Below are 16579 nucleotides of genomic sequence, written 5' to 3'. Positions count from 1 at the left end.
GGAGAATATAAACAACGCCCTACCCCATGGGCTTTGTTTGTTAGCCAACACGAACATGTCCGTTTACTTATGGGGTCCGGATTCTGTTTCTCTTTCCGCTGCCAAAATATAGAACTCTAATCCTTCTAGTTAGTTCAAACTTCCCTCAAAGATGTTTCCGTTCTTAAAACATAGTACTTGGACACATTTTTTGTTAGATCGAAAAATCTGATCTCATAATAGTTATTCAATCTTATTATTTTATTTTTTATTTGTTGTATAAATAGAAGATTATTCAGATCTGTAAATTAATGAATACTTTCTTGAATTATTTATTTTCTTGTATTTATTTTTCCTTTCTCTATAAATAAAGTATATAAAACTAATATAGTATTAGAGTTGTGAAAGAAAGATTTGTTCCACTACAAATAAACAAAGAATGTTGGAGTTAGTTTTAAGTTTTATTGTCTACTCACTTGTTTTAGTCCATATTTCTTTTTTAAGTTTATAAATTTTTGTTGTATAAAAAAAATTAAGGTCACTGGGAGGAGTCAAGTAAATTTCTTCATCAAGATCGTTATGAAGAAAGACATTATTCACTCTTGACGAATAATTATTTCCTTAACACTTGCGAAAGATATAAATCGAATGGTAGTAATTTTAACTACCAAAAAGAAAGTCTCAAAATACTCAATACCTTGAGTTTGAGTATATCCCTTGGTAACCTAGTCAACCTTGTACTGATCAATGGTGTCCTCTAGTTTATGCTCAGTTTTAAAAACTCATTTACACATAATAAGATGTTTTATAGGAAGCAAATCCGTCAAAAACCAAGTTTCATTAGACTCAAGCATTAAGTTCACGTTGCATAACTCCTTTCCAACAATCATATTTTATCTTCTCTTTAAATTATCTATGATCTTAGATAGAAAAAAAAATATTATAATAGAAAGAAGAATATGTAGAGTTATAATTATGGATATTTGAATAAAATATTTAGTACCTGAAGAATGATTGGTAACATCCTTTGAAGAGAAAAAAAAGTAGTATGATAATCCTTCAAATATCCATATTGTTGTATGAGACGAGTAGAAACTCGAATAGGTGAAGGTTGTAGATCCTAATGTTGATGTTGTAAGGTATCAAAATGAGTTAAATGTAATGTATTAGAAGAATCATTAACAGTGTTACTTAATACTTCATGAAGACAACACATTTTTAGAAACTAAAGGAACAATATAACTAACATGTGTAAGCACAACAATATCATTATAAAAAATAGAAGAAAAAAAAACTTAAAGGAGAAAGTTTATTCAAATTAATATCAATTTTATCTTTATAGAGTGTAGAATAGGTTTGTTTCACAATAATATTCTTCATATTAATATAAAAAGAGTAAAACATTTTATTCCGTGTTTATAATAAAAAAAACCACATTTTTTTAATTCTATAACTAAACTTTGTTCTTCAACGTCAGTAGTAGAGATACAAAAGATTATATAAAAAAAAAACAATTCCATTTAGAGTGTATGTATAGGAGTTGAAGACAAGACATTCAATAACTGCAATTACTATTACGTTAAATTCATGTTTTTGGTGATGCAGTGGCGAATGATATGATTGGAGTGGTAATGAAGGCATGAAATTGATGGTTGTTTGTCAAACTTGGTGGACCATAGATAACCTATAAGCCTAGGAGCTCTCTCACTTTCACTCTCACCTTCTGAAAAAGCATTAGTTGAATTTTTAGATGTCTTTATGTGTGAGGGCCAGAGACAGTTGGAATGGGTGGAGATTGGAAATAGCAACCCCAAGTCTGGAATTAATAATATATTCCAAAACTGGTGAGTAGATGCTGGATCATGAAAGAATACAAATATATAATAAAGTTTTATTCAATGAAAAAAAAAAGCTTTAGTTAACTTCACTTTTAAACATCCTATAATAACGTTATGGTTAGACATGCACATCAACTATATACAAAGCTAATATAACATATATCTTGCTGTATAAATTAGAAGTAAATTTAAATTAATTTTTTAACAGTTTTATTTTAAGAAAGTTTATTATTTATTAAAATAGTCTCACACAGTAGAGTGATTGGATGAGTGTGAGAGGAGGCAAAGCAAAGGAAGGGTGTCGGCATGAAGGCACAGAAAATGGTAGAGAGAGCGATTCTTCAACAACGAATCTCAACCGACTTCTTTCTTTTTTTCAAAGCTTTTACCCCATTTCAGTAGGGGTTGTTGAAACAAAATTATTAACATTGATTTTATTCGCAAAAAGTTCAATGTCTTAATTTCCTGCAGTGAATACTTTGTTGAAGTAGCAGAGCAAAGTTGTTTGTAAGTTTGTGATTATATATTGCAGATAAAAAGGGATGGTCGTACTCATATTATCAAAATACGTCAACATTACAAAAGCCTTCTTATTTTATTAACTAATTTTCTTATATTATTATTATTCATTTCTGCCTCTCTTTAGGTTTATGGTAAATGTATAAAATAACTAAAGTAAATGGTAATAAACATACAATCAATAACATAATACTTAATAATGTTATCATATGCTTTTTAGAACAACACGTGAAAAATCATATTGATATAATTACTTTACTGGTTCTTCTATTTAGAGTAAGATTTAATTTGATACAGTAAAGTTGATAATTAGTAAAGTGGAATATTGGGGTTAATGTTTTTTAATTGCAATTAATGAGTTTTGGTGACTAGGGTTAAAGTTGAACATTAGGGTTAGGGTTTTTAAATTGCAATCAGTGAGTTTGGGGTTAAAGTTGAATATTGGTGAAGTGCGATTTTGTGAAGTGCGATTTGGTACAATGTTGGTGTTTGGTGGTTTGACGTGCAGTGTGACACCTTCGAGGAAAATTTGGATGCAAACTACGGTGATTGTAAGATCAACAACACAGACCCATGTGAGAGCTTGCAATCTTTGCCTTTGATTTTGCTGCAATCTTTGTCTTTGATTTTGCTGCATAATGATCTTTGTCTTTTGGACCTTCAAGTAGATTTTTGAATTTAAGATGAATCCTAAGATGATATTCAAGTTGCCTTTTGAATTCAAGAATCCAAATCGCGTACCACAATCACGAAAATGAGGAATATCTAAGCTTAGAAATCAAGAATCCAAATCGTCAACACTACACCACAATCAAGAATTCAAATCGCCCAAATCCTAAATCATTGAATGCTATTAAACAAACCCTAATCTCTTTTTCCCAATTTCGTTGTGTTTAATCTTTCAAACCCTCCAATTGTCAAGTCACAAAACTTCATTATAAGTGTGTCCCATTTCTTAGTCCATGTGTGCCCTTCTTTATGCCACATCATCAACACTTAAGGTTGTTGGTGGAAATTTAATAGGAGAGACCAACTTACATACATTTAAAAAAAAACTTATGAACAAATTGATTTTTTTTAAAACACTGTAATAAATTGAATATTAACCCTAAATGTATAGATAAAAAAGGTAATTATACCATCATATTTTTTCATAAATTATCAAAATCATTAAGTATGTTTATTTTTATATAGCTTGTATTTGAATTATTTTATTTTGATTATGATTACAAAGTATTTTTTTAAGGAAAATTTAAAAACAAACAATTATTTAAAATAATATCAAACGTGATAGAAAACAAACATGAATAAAGTAAACAAAAAACAGAAAATGCATTTTTTTACATTATTAAGTTAAACATATGAAACAAATATTTAAAATAAAGGTTATATATATATATATATATTGTTATTATACTTTCATGTGAAATTAGTTTTCATTTCACTACAAGAAAATTGTGAAATAGAAACTAATTTTAGAGACCAAAATAATTAGTTACTATATTGACTAAATTAGATACCATTTTATGAACTAAAAAAAATTATTTGTATCTAAAGTAGTTTCAATTATTAATAAAAAATTATAAAATAGTTTCTAAATTGGTATTTAACCATTAGCTACTAAGATTTTATCTACTAATTATTTATATTCTAAATTAGTCTCTATTAGTCTTTTAGAGACTAATTTAGAATCTAAAATATTAGTAGCTAAAACCTAATAGCTAGTTTAGATACTAATTTAGAAATTATTTTATAAATTGTTATTAATAATAGAAATCACATTAGATACCAGTAATTTTTTAGTCTCTAAAATAGTATTTAATTTAGTTAATATAGTGACTAATTATTTTTTTTATTCTAAATTTGGTTGTTATTTAATGATTTTCTTGTAGTGTTTCTAGTTCAAACTTTAGACCTTATAGATTTTTATAGTAAATGAACTATTGAAATGAACCAATGCCAATTTTTTTATTATAAGCATTCCATAAATCTAAAGTTTGGACTAAAGACACAAATCAATTTTACGTTATAATACATAAAAAAAAATACATTTAATTCTTAAGATAATATGAAACGTGATAAAAAAATAAACATGAATAAAGTAAAAAAAAATACTAGAAAATGCTTTTTGTTTTTAGATCATTAAGTTAAACATATGAATCAAATACTTAAAATAATATCAAACGTGATAGAGAACAAACATGAACAAAATCAAGAAAAGTACTATAAAATGTATTTTGTTTTCACATTAAGTTAAACATGTGAATATCTGGGACTTTTTAGAGAAGAAATGAGAGCATAATGAATAATTGAATATCTTGAGCATTTAATCATTTAGTATTTTTTTTAACGAGTTCATGTTACAATTAAGAATTGTATTGCATTCACTATTAAAAACACTCATTAACAACAGTTAAAAAGGATATATAAAGACGGTTACCAAATTGTCGTTATTACAAGTATTGTTATAAATAAACAATTTATAACAATGATTCCTAAACCGTTATTATAAAAAATATTAACGACATTTGTGACCAATTGTTGTTATTTTGGCAAGTAAATAACAAAAAAATAAAAAAAGATAATAATTTTAAAGACGATTTTCCTTGAAAACTTTGTTATAAGTGAGTATTTTTTTTTAAAATAATATTTGTAAAGATGATCTTGGAACATCGTTATATGTCTTTTTTTTTTTTAAAAATGTTTCATTTTATCTATATACACCTTAATCCCACATAAAATATCAAATTTTCAGAAAATAAAAGTATTTAATATCATAATTTAAATATGAAAAATACATACAACAAATTAAGTACATATATTATTTTACAAAAAGTTCTGTAAATATATGAAAAGTTTTTATGTCATTCTAATAATTTATCTATCTTAAGGTGATATACATAGTTACAAAATATTTTGATCATGTTATCGTTACATACTGTAATGCTTCCAAATCTAGTGGTTGTGGGTCATTGAAAAACTGTGACATTTGAAATTTTTTTGAATTAGTGCATGAATAATATACCTGATCCCAACCTCTATCAATTTCAGCTCGCACAATAATCGACATCCACTGCATAGCATAATAATCGCACTCATAACTTCCAAATTGCCTATTCCACTACAAGTCAAAATAAATGTTATTAAATGAATGAATGAGACACATTAAAGTGAGTGAACAAATATACTTTAAATACCTTAAGGTGCATCCAAGTTAGTTTTTTTGCGTTTGCATTTCCCCTCCCACTTAACATGTTATATCCAGAATAAGCATTGGAATAATAAGATTTCATGTTAGAACACATAACATTATGTAATGTATAAGTAATAATAAATGTTAAATGAAATTGTCGTACCTATCTATAATGTGTTTAAAATAGTTAGAGGGTTTCTTATGCAAGGAGCGAAACCATGCAGCGGTATGACCTTGAACAAATATGATCAATAGTTGTCAATAATGCCTATTATCTGCATGTCACCTGATATTTTTAGCATCATCTACATTTGCAAACAAACACTTAAACCTTGGAATTATTGAAAGATACCAAACGACCTTAGCAGGAGGACCTTCCTTTGTGACTTCATCATTATATTCTTTTTCACCAACTTTAACTTTATAACGTGACAAACCACACTTGGGACATCTTCTTAAATTACCATATTCATTTTTGTATATAATACAATCATTAGGACATGAATGTATTTTTTTTATATTCCATTCACATCAGACAAAGAATCTTTTTTGTCTCATAATTTCAATTGGGTGATGTATTTCCTTCTAGAAGCATGTCCACCAACAATTGAAGTAATTATGTAAAGCTTTTGTCAGTCCATCCATTTATTGTTTTCAAATTCATCAACCTTAACACTGTTGATAATTGTGTGAAGTTAGTTGAACCAGGATACAAAGGAGTCTCTACATCATTAGACATATTTTTTAAAATCGATTGAACAAAAGATTATGCTCCCACATCACAAATCATATCCTCTAATCTATCGTCCATTGGAAAATCAAAAAACTTCGAACCTTCGCGGACACTTGGTAACACTTGGTAAGTGCAACAATTCACCATGCCACGTCCATGTTGTATAATTTTTCAAAAACTCATCACACAAAAGATGTTCTCTAATTTCGGAAACATTCAATATTCTTCCATTCAAACAATTCACACAAGGACACGTCGTTCTTACTTCGTTATGATTACTAACGACATTGCGTTGTGAAAACTGTATGAATTCTTCCATCCCTCTTTCGTATGCATCAGTTATATGTGGTGTATTAATCACACTCCGATCCATACAACTGATCAATTAAGAAAACTATTTTTATTATAAACCTAAATCAAAATTGTCGAAAGGTTGGACACCCTTGGACTCAGCGTCAACCAAATATTATCTAATTCATTATAAACCTAAATCGAAATTGTTGAGGGTCGGACACCTCCGGACTCAGCATCAACGCGTTCAGTACTAACAAATATTATATAATTCATTATAAAAACTAAATAAAAATTGCTGAAGGTAGGACACCCTCTGACTCAAGATTAACGTGTTCAATGTATACAAATATTATCTAATTCATTATAAAAAAAAATCCAAATTGCTGAGGGTCAGACACCCTCAGACTCAAAATCAACAAGTTGCATTCACAAAGTTATTAGAAAATGTAAAAAGTATTAAAACACTAATAAAAAAGTAAAGAATATTAAAACACTAATAAAAAAATTAAAAAATATTAAAATACTAATAAAAAAGTAAAAACTATTGAAACAATAATAAAAATAAATAAAGAGTATTAAAGCACTAACCTGGCGGGAAAAAATGGTGCGGGTGAGCGAAGGGACAAGGGTGGCCAAGCACGGAGGACCACTGCCGTGGATTACCACCAGCCGGTAGAGTAGAGGCGTGACGCGGTGCGGAGCAGCCTGCAGCGAATCAGAGGTGCGACACAAAGCAGCGTGTGGCGATGCGGCAACCTTCGGTGGTTGCAATGGAAGAAACGACAAAGGGAGGGAGGGACGGTGGGAGGCGACAATGCTCGCTACTTTGATGGAGAACGCCTTGATGGAGGTGTGGTGCTCACGGTGGAAAGAGAGTGGTGGGACTGACTGCGAAAGAGCGTCGATCAACTTCGCAATGGTGGCGGAGGCAAGGCAAAGGGGTGGCGCTTGGGAGAGTTGAAAGTGGAAGAAGATGATGGGAGACGCTTATTTGAGAGTGGAAAGAAGATGAAGTGAGTTGAGAGTGAGAATGTCAAGGGAGAGCGCGCTAATGAAGTGAGTTGTCGCAGTTCTCATACATATAGATATATAACGATAATTCAGGCGAAAACCGTCGTTAAAAATGACAAAAAACTTACATAAATACAACTGCCTTTTTTATTACTACTATTTCTCATGGACGTTGATTCCATATTTTCTATCATGCTTAACTTAATTATGATAAATTTTATATGAACTTGAACTCTTTCTTAAATACACTTGCTAAATCTTAAGAAGTGTCCAATTAGGACAAATACTTGGTTCTAAATGGAAGAAGGTACTTCGAAGAGTCTGGGTCGACTCCAAACAGTTTAACATAGTATTCCATACAACTACTTTTGATATTTTTTTAAAAGGATAGGAAATAAACATCACATACTTTACCACCTTTAACTTTTATTTCCAATAAATGTATAGGTTAGAAGAAGTTTCGTAACAAGTGGATCAATTGGTGATAAATTATATGATTGATTTTCAAATGAAATAAATTGTCCAATCTTTCTTTATAAACTAAAAGTTAGGATAAATACCTCTGTCACTTAACTTCACCCACACATTATATACTTTTAAATTACCATTTCCAATATACTAATATTCCTCAAAAGAAAATTATTTCTCTTATTTTCTCGTACCCTATTCATATATTTGTTTTCTTGTTCGATCAAGTATCCAGTAAGATTAAAAGAGTTACTCTTTGCTCATACTTTTGTCATTCTCATGTTAAAAATAGATCAATTATTAACCTACATTTTGAAATTTCAGTGAAATAAGTAATATAACTTGTGCATGTCACTATCTTATTCGGTTTCTTAATTGGAGTTGAGTTGATTTCATTTTATTTGTTTCTTTTTTGTACTTGATAGTGAAAGTAGGATAAGAAAAATAAGTTAAATTATTTTTATTAAAAAATGTCCCTTGAATTATTTTTCTTTTCTTCAAAAAAATAATAATTTTCGATAAATGAAAGAAAAAATATTATACAATTATTTTTATACTCATTCTAGTATATAACAAAAATAGATAAGGTTATTTGTTGAGAACTATTTTTGACTAAGATAAAAACATTTTATAATATATAGATAATACAAATGAGTGGGAGTGGATCTTATAAGTTTGAATCAAATTTAATCTTAATATAGTAATAGAAGAATCTATGGAAAGTTTGTTATTCTCAAAGTCCACCTCCTAATATTCTCTTATATGAATTTGATAAATATTGAATTTGATAAATATGTAATTGAAACTTCAAAATAAATTATATATTTATTAAAAAAATTATTATTTTCAAGAAAATAAAAAAATCAAACTAATATAATATTAAATAACAACTACAATTATTATTTCATCATTATTACTATTGAATTTTCATTTCAAGTTATTTCCTTAATTATGAAAATTTTAAGATTAAATTGGTAATATCCTTAACCAATTTCTTGATGACCAAATTAACACTACTACATTAAGATTAAGAATTTTTACAATCAACAACTATAGAATGGTCAGCAAGCATTAGAGCTATCAGCAAACATTATGAAGATATTCCCAAAGATCTCGAGAGCTTCTCAACCTTCCACAAAACTCCTCTATTTCTTTCTTATTTTCAAAATTTAAAACCAACTATTGTAAATGAGGGATTCGCTTGGTGTGTTTTTTTTTTTAGCTATAATTCAAAATTCTTCAAAACGAGTAAACTTGATTCGTTAAGCACCGGAAAGTTCAAACTTATAAATATTCTTTGTACAATAATTTTTTCAAGTTTTATAGTCCACAAGTATAATTTAGATTATAGTCTCTTGAGACTTTGTAGTCTTACAATAGGATATGAAGGTTTTGACTTTAAACTAACTTACAAAGAATTATACGAAATTGAACATTCAATCTAAGTTATCTAATTAAGATACATTTAATCATATTTCTTTTAACAATACTCTCCTAAATAATTAAATATCTAATTTTATTTCTTACTTAAAATTATTTTTTATTTAAAAAACATATTTTATTCTCCAGTATATGTAGTTTATGCAATTAGATATTAAAATCCAAACAAATGCATTTGCTTTTTTGCACAATAGTAACTACCTAAGCAAGAAAGTACCATTTATTTTCACCATAATGTATCATCTTCTTTTAAATTCTGCTGTGGATTTAAATAATTTAATTTTGGTAATGAGTTATTTACCTTTTGGATACCTTACTTTGTTTATGAGAATTGAATGTCAAGAGATTCAACCAACTAACCATTTACAATTATTTTTTTTTTATCTTTTCAGTTTAAAAAATGCCCAATTGATAGTGTGCTTATTAGCTCACATGTGGCAATTATGCTGCCATTGATGATGGTTATGGGAACCCTGCACCTCTCTTTTTTTGTGTGTACTTTAGTCCTCAAACCCTTTCCACTCAAACAAGATATGGAAACTTTCTAATTCTCTTTTATAATTAAATAAATGTTTTATTAGAATATACTGATTGTTTATATACTTGTATAATGATTATATATGTATGGTAACATAATTGAATATAGTAAGAATTTGGTTTTAAAATTATCTATAAAACACATTTCAATTAATTAGAAAGGTAAAAAAAATCAATTATATTGAAATTAAATAAGTAACAACTTTTTCAAGTATTGAAAGAAAGAAATGGAAAAATATAATACTTTAGAATTATAAAAAATATGTACTTTAGAATTTTTTTCATAATACTTTTTATTTTAATAGTTATTATAATATTTAATTTTAAATAATTATATATATATATATATATATTATTAACTATTATCCTAAAAAAAGTAGATGCACAGTAATTAATAAAGATAATTATCTCATTCTATATATCTATTTTTTCTAATTTCCTTTTAAAATAGAAGAGCATTTTTATTGTAGATTTCAAAACGAATTTTTACACTATTTTTTAAGGATCCCGTTGTGTTAGTATAAACAAATATTATTTTTGAACATTTAGAGTTCTTTTACAATAATCTATTCTTATGTTATACATATTTATTTTGTAAGATGATTTAAAATCCCATCTTATATTTAGAATATCAGTCAATGATATTGTAATAAACATGTTTTAACTCTTTTTTTTCATATGAGCCATCTTCAGTAATCAGTTTATATCCGACAGTTTTTACTGTTTATGGAACAGTATAAAGTAGAGCCATGGTATATTGATAGTAAAGTTTTAGAAATCCTGTTTTTGCTTTTATGTCTATGTATTTTCTTCCGGTTTATGTCATTTTTCAATTTATGTATCTAATGAAAGATCTTAATTAATTAATCTTAAATATTAAATTAAAATAGAATTATGATTAAAGGTAGAGAGGTTATAATTCAGTCTATATATATCAACTCTACTTATATTTTATTTTATACTTATTATATTTTATATTCTTGCTGACTTGAGTGTCAAAGTGTTATGGTAGGAGAAGTCTCTCATCTTTAGAATCACTAAAACTTAAAAGATCAACCTCGAACCGATAAAAACATCTCTCTTAACCGTTTATAAAAAAGTATTTTAAATGGCTTAATAAAAAAAAATATATATATATATATGTAATTATTTATTGATGTGATTAGGGAGAGAGATGATAAAAATTATTGAAAAGAGAGGGAAGAATGATGAGAGTTGGTGGGTGTTGTAATTAGAGATATAAGTGAGAGACAGAGATGATTGCTAATTGCTCACTCACCAACCAAAAGCTCATATCTGTCTCTATCTATATGCTTATGCAAAAGAAAAAGAAAAAGAAAAAGAAATAGAAATAGAAATAGAATGATTAATGTAGGAAGACAAACTCTCTTTATACAAGAATCTTCTTCTGTTCCAAGGCCTAATCATGTCACCCATTTTTTTCATCTCTTGTCCACTGTTAATTCTTGTGGGATTTACTTAACCAATCATTTTATTTCAATGTTCTCCACTTCTAATACCAATACCACATCAGACATTAATTCTTCACCTCAAAAACAAGAACACACTTCTGACCTCTGCTTCAGGATGGGAACCCACTCACATATCTCAATTACTCATCATTCATTCACCTACATTCTTTCTTATTTTCACCAAATTTAATAACATTTAAAGGGATTATTTCATAAACAAATGTTTAAGTGTTTATCTCTTATTAGTCTGTTTTCAAATGAAAAAAAAAATAACCCATTATATTTTTTGACATTTAATTTTTCATTTTAAAGTATTATTTGCGTATGACAACTTTTTATATGGCTAACATGACATATTTATTACTACTTTTTTTTATGCTGGAATGAGGGATATTTGCACTAGAGTTGATTTTGGTTTTAAACTAAAAAAATTACTTAAATTAAAAATATATATATACATATCTAGCTTAATTGAATAGAAGTTTTTTTTCTCGGTCAGAACAATGCAATCAATTTTTTGGGCTTGGCCTTGAAGATTGACCTGGCCTAATTTTGTAGGCAGTTTCCTCCTGCACCCCTATTTTTTTCTTCCTGCACTCCCATAATGTTTTGCAAAGATAAACTTATCCCTAATATTTTTTAAAAATCTTAAAATGCACCTAACACCCACACTCTACTCTTTTTTCTTCCTTTGCACACAGACATACTGTATTGCTCTCTCAACAGCGTGCTACTCCATATCTTGGCATACGTTTCTCTTGGTGGTTCTCTGTTCAGAGAAGAAGGTAAGTAAAAACATTTTGGTTTATGGATCTTTAGTTCCATTTTATTATGGATTTTTGTTTACACAATATATATGTTTTGAGACAGTGTAGTTCGCTAGGTTTACGGAATAGAGAATCCACACTTTGTTTTTTGTCTTCCAAAATATTAAATCCGCAAAACTCTCAAGTTGGTGCATCGTAAATCTTCCAAATTGATAAGTCTAGTAATCTTTCAGATTTGCAGATCCATAGTATATTTCCATATTTCAGAATTCATAATGTAAAAAATACATTCTAGATTCACAAATCCGTAATTTAAAAAATGCAAGTGCCCTTTTTTAAATAAAAGATCAAGACTAGTTTTAGAATTTTAAAAAGTGTGGGTGCAGAAAGAAAAACGTAAGAGTGCAGGAAGAAACTCCCATTTTCGAATAGGTTGGTAAGATCCATCTTTGATTTGGGCCTAAGTGCAATCACAAATAGAATAATAGTAAGTGTTTCTTCCTGTACCTCTACACTTTTCTTCCTGCACCCCTACATTTTTCGAAAAGACCGAAATTACTCTTTACAGTTTTAGATGTTTTCAAAATAATAGTTCCGTTAGCAAAAGATATTTTCGGAATAAAAAATCTGGAAGACAAATAATTATTTTTTTAACACATTTTTTTTAATTTCCAGATTTATAAATCCGAAATTCATAAAACATATTCTGGAAAAGACGTTCTAGAAATATTTTAGAAAGAACAATCTGAAAATCATTTTTTAAAGGGGTACAATATAGTCTTTTCCACAAGTGTGGAGGTGCAGGGAGAAATTTGTAGAGGTGCAGGAAGAAGTTGTCTAATAGTGAATAGCATTGAACACGTGCCAAAGAGAGTGGAACCACGTAGGTGGGTTTGAAACCACACATAGAATTGTTGAATGAGTGTTTCTTCCTGGACCTCCATATCTTCTTTTGTCACCTTTATACCCAACATGAAAATACATTTTTATTCTTATTGTGTCACCCCATAGAGTAGTTTCTGGATTATGTAATCCGGAAATTCATTTTAATCCAAAAATTCATTTTTTGGATTACATAATTTGAAAGCAAAATAAGACTCGAAAAAATACTTTCGAATTATGTAATCCAAAAACTAATTAACAATTTAAAAATTAATTTTTTATTACGAAATCCAAAATATTATAAAGGGACATTTTTGGAAATTCAAAAATTTATAGAGGTGAGAAAAGAAGGTTCGAGGTGGAGTGACCTGTTGAATTTCCCTCCAAGACTGGTGGAGTGAGGCGCAGGGAAGAACACGAGGCCTTCTAAATTAGCGTCGCCGATGACGGTTCAGGCAGGTCGGATTCGGACCCTGAAAGACGGTTCATGCGGAGAAGCGGGTTCGGGTCCAGTTGTGTACTGAATGTTCAGAGATCAACGGGTGAGAGACAACTGGGCTCTGATCCACGCCGTTGAAGAGACCAACAAAGTCAACGTTCCCGTTGCCGTTGTTTTCAATCTCTTCCACAGATTTCTCGGCGCCAAATCCCGTCATCTAGGGTTCATGCTCAGGAACTTGCGTCAGTTGTGCCACCGTATGCAACATACTCTTCAAATTCCATTTTTCTTGTTCCAGGTAACTTGCACAGTTATTCGAGTTTCGCTTTTGTTTGGATAGTTTTTTTAAAGAATATTTAGGTCTCCATCAACTCTTTAACTCTCAAATGAAACTTAAGTTAGAATTAGTTTATGTATCACTTTTCCGTTTGCAGAAGTTGTTTAGGTACATTCCATTCGAAAGAATCATGCACGAGTTTGGTAGAGGACAAAACATTTCCTCCGAGTTATTGCATATGAAGACTCGAACTCAAGATCACTGTTTATACTAAAATAATTTCACATTTATCAACACAATCAGTGGAGGTCTCCTCTGTTGAAGCTAATTTATGGAAACATTTTTGATTAATTTCTTCAAAAGCTAATATTAATTTGTACACGAAGTAATTAATTTTACCCCTTGTAAGAGAGCTTTAACTAAACAAGGTCTTCTTAACTCTTCCAAGATGTTGTTTCTACTTTCAAACTCTATTGTAGGGAGAGGCGGAGGAGACCGTGCCAAAGAGAATGGGGAGCTTCACTTTTGGTAACGGATTTCTCACCATTGCGGGATGTACGAAGGTGTAAAGAAGAGACTTGCAAGAGGGTAAGTGATTCGGTTACGGTGCATGAAGTGGACGCTCACAACGTTGTGCCACTTTGGGTTGCCTCTGATAAATTGGAGTACAGTGCTAAGACAATCAGGACAAAGATAAACAAGGATTTCTGAGTATCTCGTAGATTTCCCTGACTTCGAAGTTGATCTGCCAACTAGGAAGTGGGTACTTTCCGAGAACCATTCCATTGACTGGGATGGTCTCATTGCTGATGTGTTACGGTTAGTGTTGTGTGTTGTTAAGCAAATCATGGGGATATAATGACCCTGGTTTGATGATTGTTTCTGTCAAATTACTAGCAGAGGAGCTGAGGTTCCTGAAGTTGATTGATGTGAGCAGGGGGGAATTGCGGCAAGGGAAGTGTTACACCTTAGATTCAATTGGGAAGTGAAAATGGATTCTGGATTAAAAGGTTACTCCCTAGATCGCAACAACCTGTGCAACCCCAATGCACTCTCTGGTTTATCTCCCTATTTGCATTTTGGACAGATATCTTCTCAGCGATGTGCTTTTGAAGCACGTAAGCGGCGAAATTCACATCCTCAAGTTTGTCTACTTGCCCTGCACTGAATTCTTTCTGTTTCTGTTTATCGATGGTTTTTTCTTCCCCAAAATGGTTTTAATAGACAAACATCTTATACCTATGTTTAGTATAACTTCCTGTTCTTAACTTGTGATCTAAAGGAACTTGATGCCTTCTTGGAGGAGTTGATTGTGCGGAGAGAGCTTGCTGATAACTATTGCTTCTACGAGCCCTGTTATGATTCAATAAAAGGAGCATGGGGTTGGGCTCAGAACACCTTAATCGAACATACCACTGATAACATATTTACTCGTGAGTCACTTTGGTCCGTTTCCAACACTATTGTTTTTGTTTACTTGCAGCTCAAATAGTTTTAGAACTTTTTCAGAAGGGAGCAATTGGAGAATGCACAGACTGCTGATCCTGTAAGCCAATTGTTTCATGGATAATAATTATATTCTCAGCTGAACAACCTGAAACCTTCAAAGATTCTCGCACTTTCTTTCACAGAATAATTTACTACTTCCCTAGTTCTAAGTTTCTCAAACTCAATGCATCTATATTAATATTTGATGCGTTGTTACGCTTCAGCTTTTCTAAATCTTTGTTTTTTTATTCTCATTCGCCTAAATAAGTATTATAGTCAATATATTGTTTTCTTGCAAACATCAGCTCTAAGGAAAACAATGGGTAGTGATACACGTTGACACAAAAATCATAATGTGCAAGAGATTGAAATTGTAAATTTTAACATTCTTTTTAAATCAACTATTATTAATCTTTTAATGATTATAACTAATTATCTAATATACCAGTTATTATAATGAAATGTTTTTAACTTTATTTTAAATCCATAAAACTTATTATAGTACCCCTTAATAAAAATAAATATTTTTAATATAATAGGCACTGGCACAAAATCATGAATTTACTATAAACTGACGTAATAATAAATTTTGCAGTAAATTTATAACTTCACAATTTTTCGCTACTTTGCCTTTTGATAATATAATTTCTTTTCTAATCTTTGCAAAATCTTAAAAATATGATATTGAAAGCTTTTGAGGAGAACGGTAATATTGTGATTGTAACATAATATATAAATATATACTATTTGGTTGAGTGTGACAGCATTTGATTTTATTACTTTAAAAATTATGTAATAAGCAAGATTATTATATAGTTTGAGTAAAAGAAAACTACAATAAGTAAATGATATCCAAAGAAAAATGGTTAACATTACTTTTGAAATCAAATATGTGAAGAGAAGAAAGATATATTGATTTGGTGCATAGTTCAACTATTTTACTTAAGAAAACATGAATGGTGCAACATTTTATGATAGATTTATTTTTACTATTTGAGGAATACTTTGAGAATACTTGGGAAATGCTATTATTATATAATTATTGTTTCAATAAAATTAATCTTTTCTTATAAATTATTATTATTGCCAATCTAACTAAACAATGATTATTTTAAGTATCTTAGTTATAACAAGTGTTCCTTCTTAGTTATAAAATAACACAATTTTTTGTTACTAATACTAATTAGTTTCGTAAACAGACAAAAAATTTTAAATTTGTGAAAAAAGAATGGGCCAAAAATT

At 29.4% G+C, this 16579-nt stretch overlaps 1 protein-coding gene and 1 pseudogene across 2 annotated transcripts; both read left to right on the top strand.

Annotated features, from left to right (window-relative positions):
* The first annotated feature begins 13478 nt into the window (after positions 1 to 13478).
* On the top strand, positions 13479 to 14777 carry LOC137809353 (deoxyribodipyrimidine photo-lyase-like; annotated as a pseudogene).
* Positions 14528 to 15636, top strand: LOC137811352 (deoxyribodipyrimidine photo-lyase-like). 2 transcript variants are annotated; one of them, XM_068613050.1, is made up of 4 exons: positions 14528 to 14668; positions 14750 to 14993; positions 15132 to 15231; positions 15333 to 15636. In XM_068613050.1, exons 2-4 carry the CDS (start codon positions 14841 to 14843, stop codon positions 15389 to 15391), a joined length of 312 nt encoding a protein of 103 aa, XP_068469151.1. In that variant the 5' UTR covers positions 14528 to 14668; positions 14750 to 14840; the 3' UTR covers positions 15392 to 15636. The 2 variants fall into 2 exon arrangements, with proteins under 2 accessions (XP_068469151.1, XP_068469150.1); XM_068613049.1 differs by having other exon boundaries at positions 15132 to 15282; positions 15359 to 15636.
* The last annotated feature ends 943 nt before the right edge of the window (positions 15637 to 16579 follow it).

The sequence above is a fragment of the Phaseolus vulgaris genome, chromosome 2 (assembly GCF_000499845.2).
Source record: "Phaseolus vulgaris cultivar G19833 chromosome 2, P. vulgaris v2.0, whole genome shotgun sequence".
NCBI lineage: Eukaryota > Viridiplantae > Streptophyta > Magnoliopsida > Fabales > Fabaceae > Phaseolus > Phaseolus vulgaris.
The sequence above is the reverse complement of the archived record's forward strand: the minus strand, read 5'-3'. Positions and strand labels throughout refer to the sequence as shown.

Coding starts and splice junctions, on each gene's coding strand:
- LOC137811352 (XM_068613049.1), top strand. CDS start 14,841: ATGGATTCTGGATTAAAAGGTTACTCCCTAGATCGCAACAACCTGTGC. Junction 14,994..15,131: donor GGCGAAATTCACATCCTCAA/GTTTGTCTACTT, acceptor TGTGATCTAAAG/GAACTTGATGCCTTCTTGGA. Junction 15,283..15,358: donor CACTGATAACATATTTACTC/GTGAGTCACTTT, acceptor GAACTTTTTCAG/AAGGGAGCAATTGGAGAATG.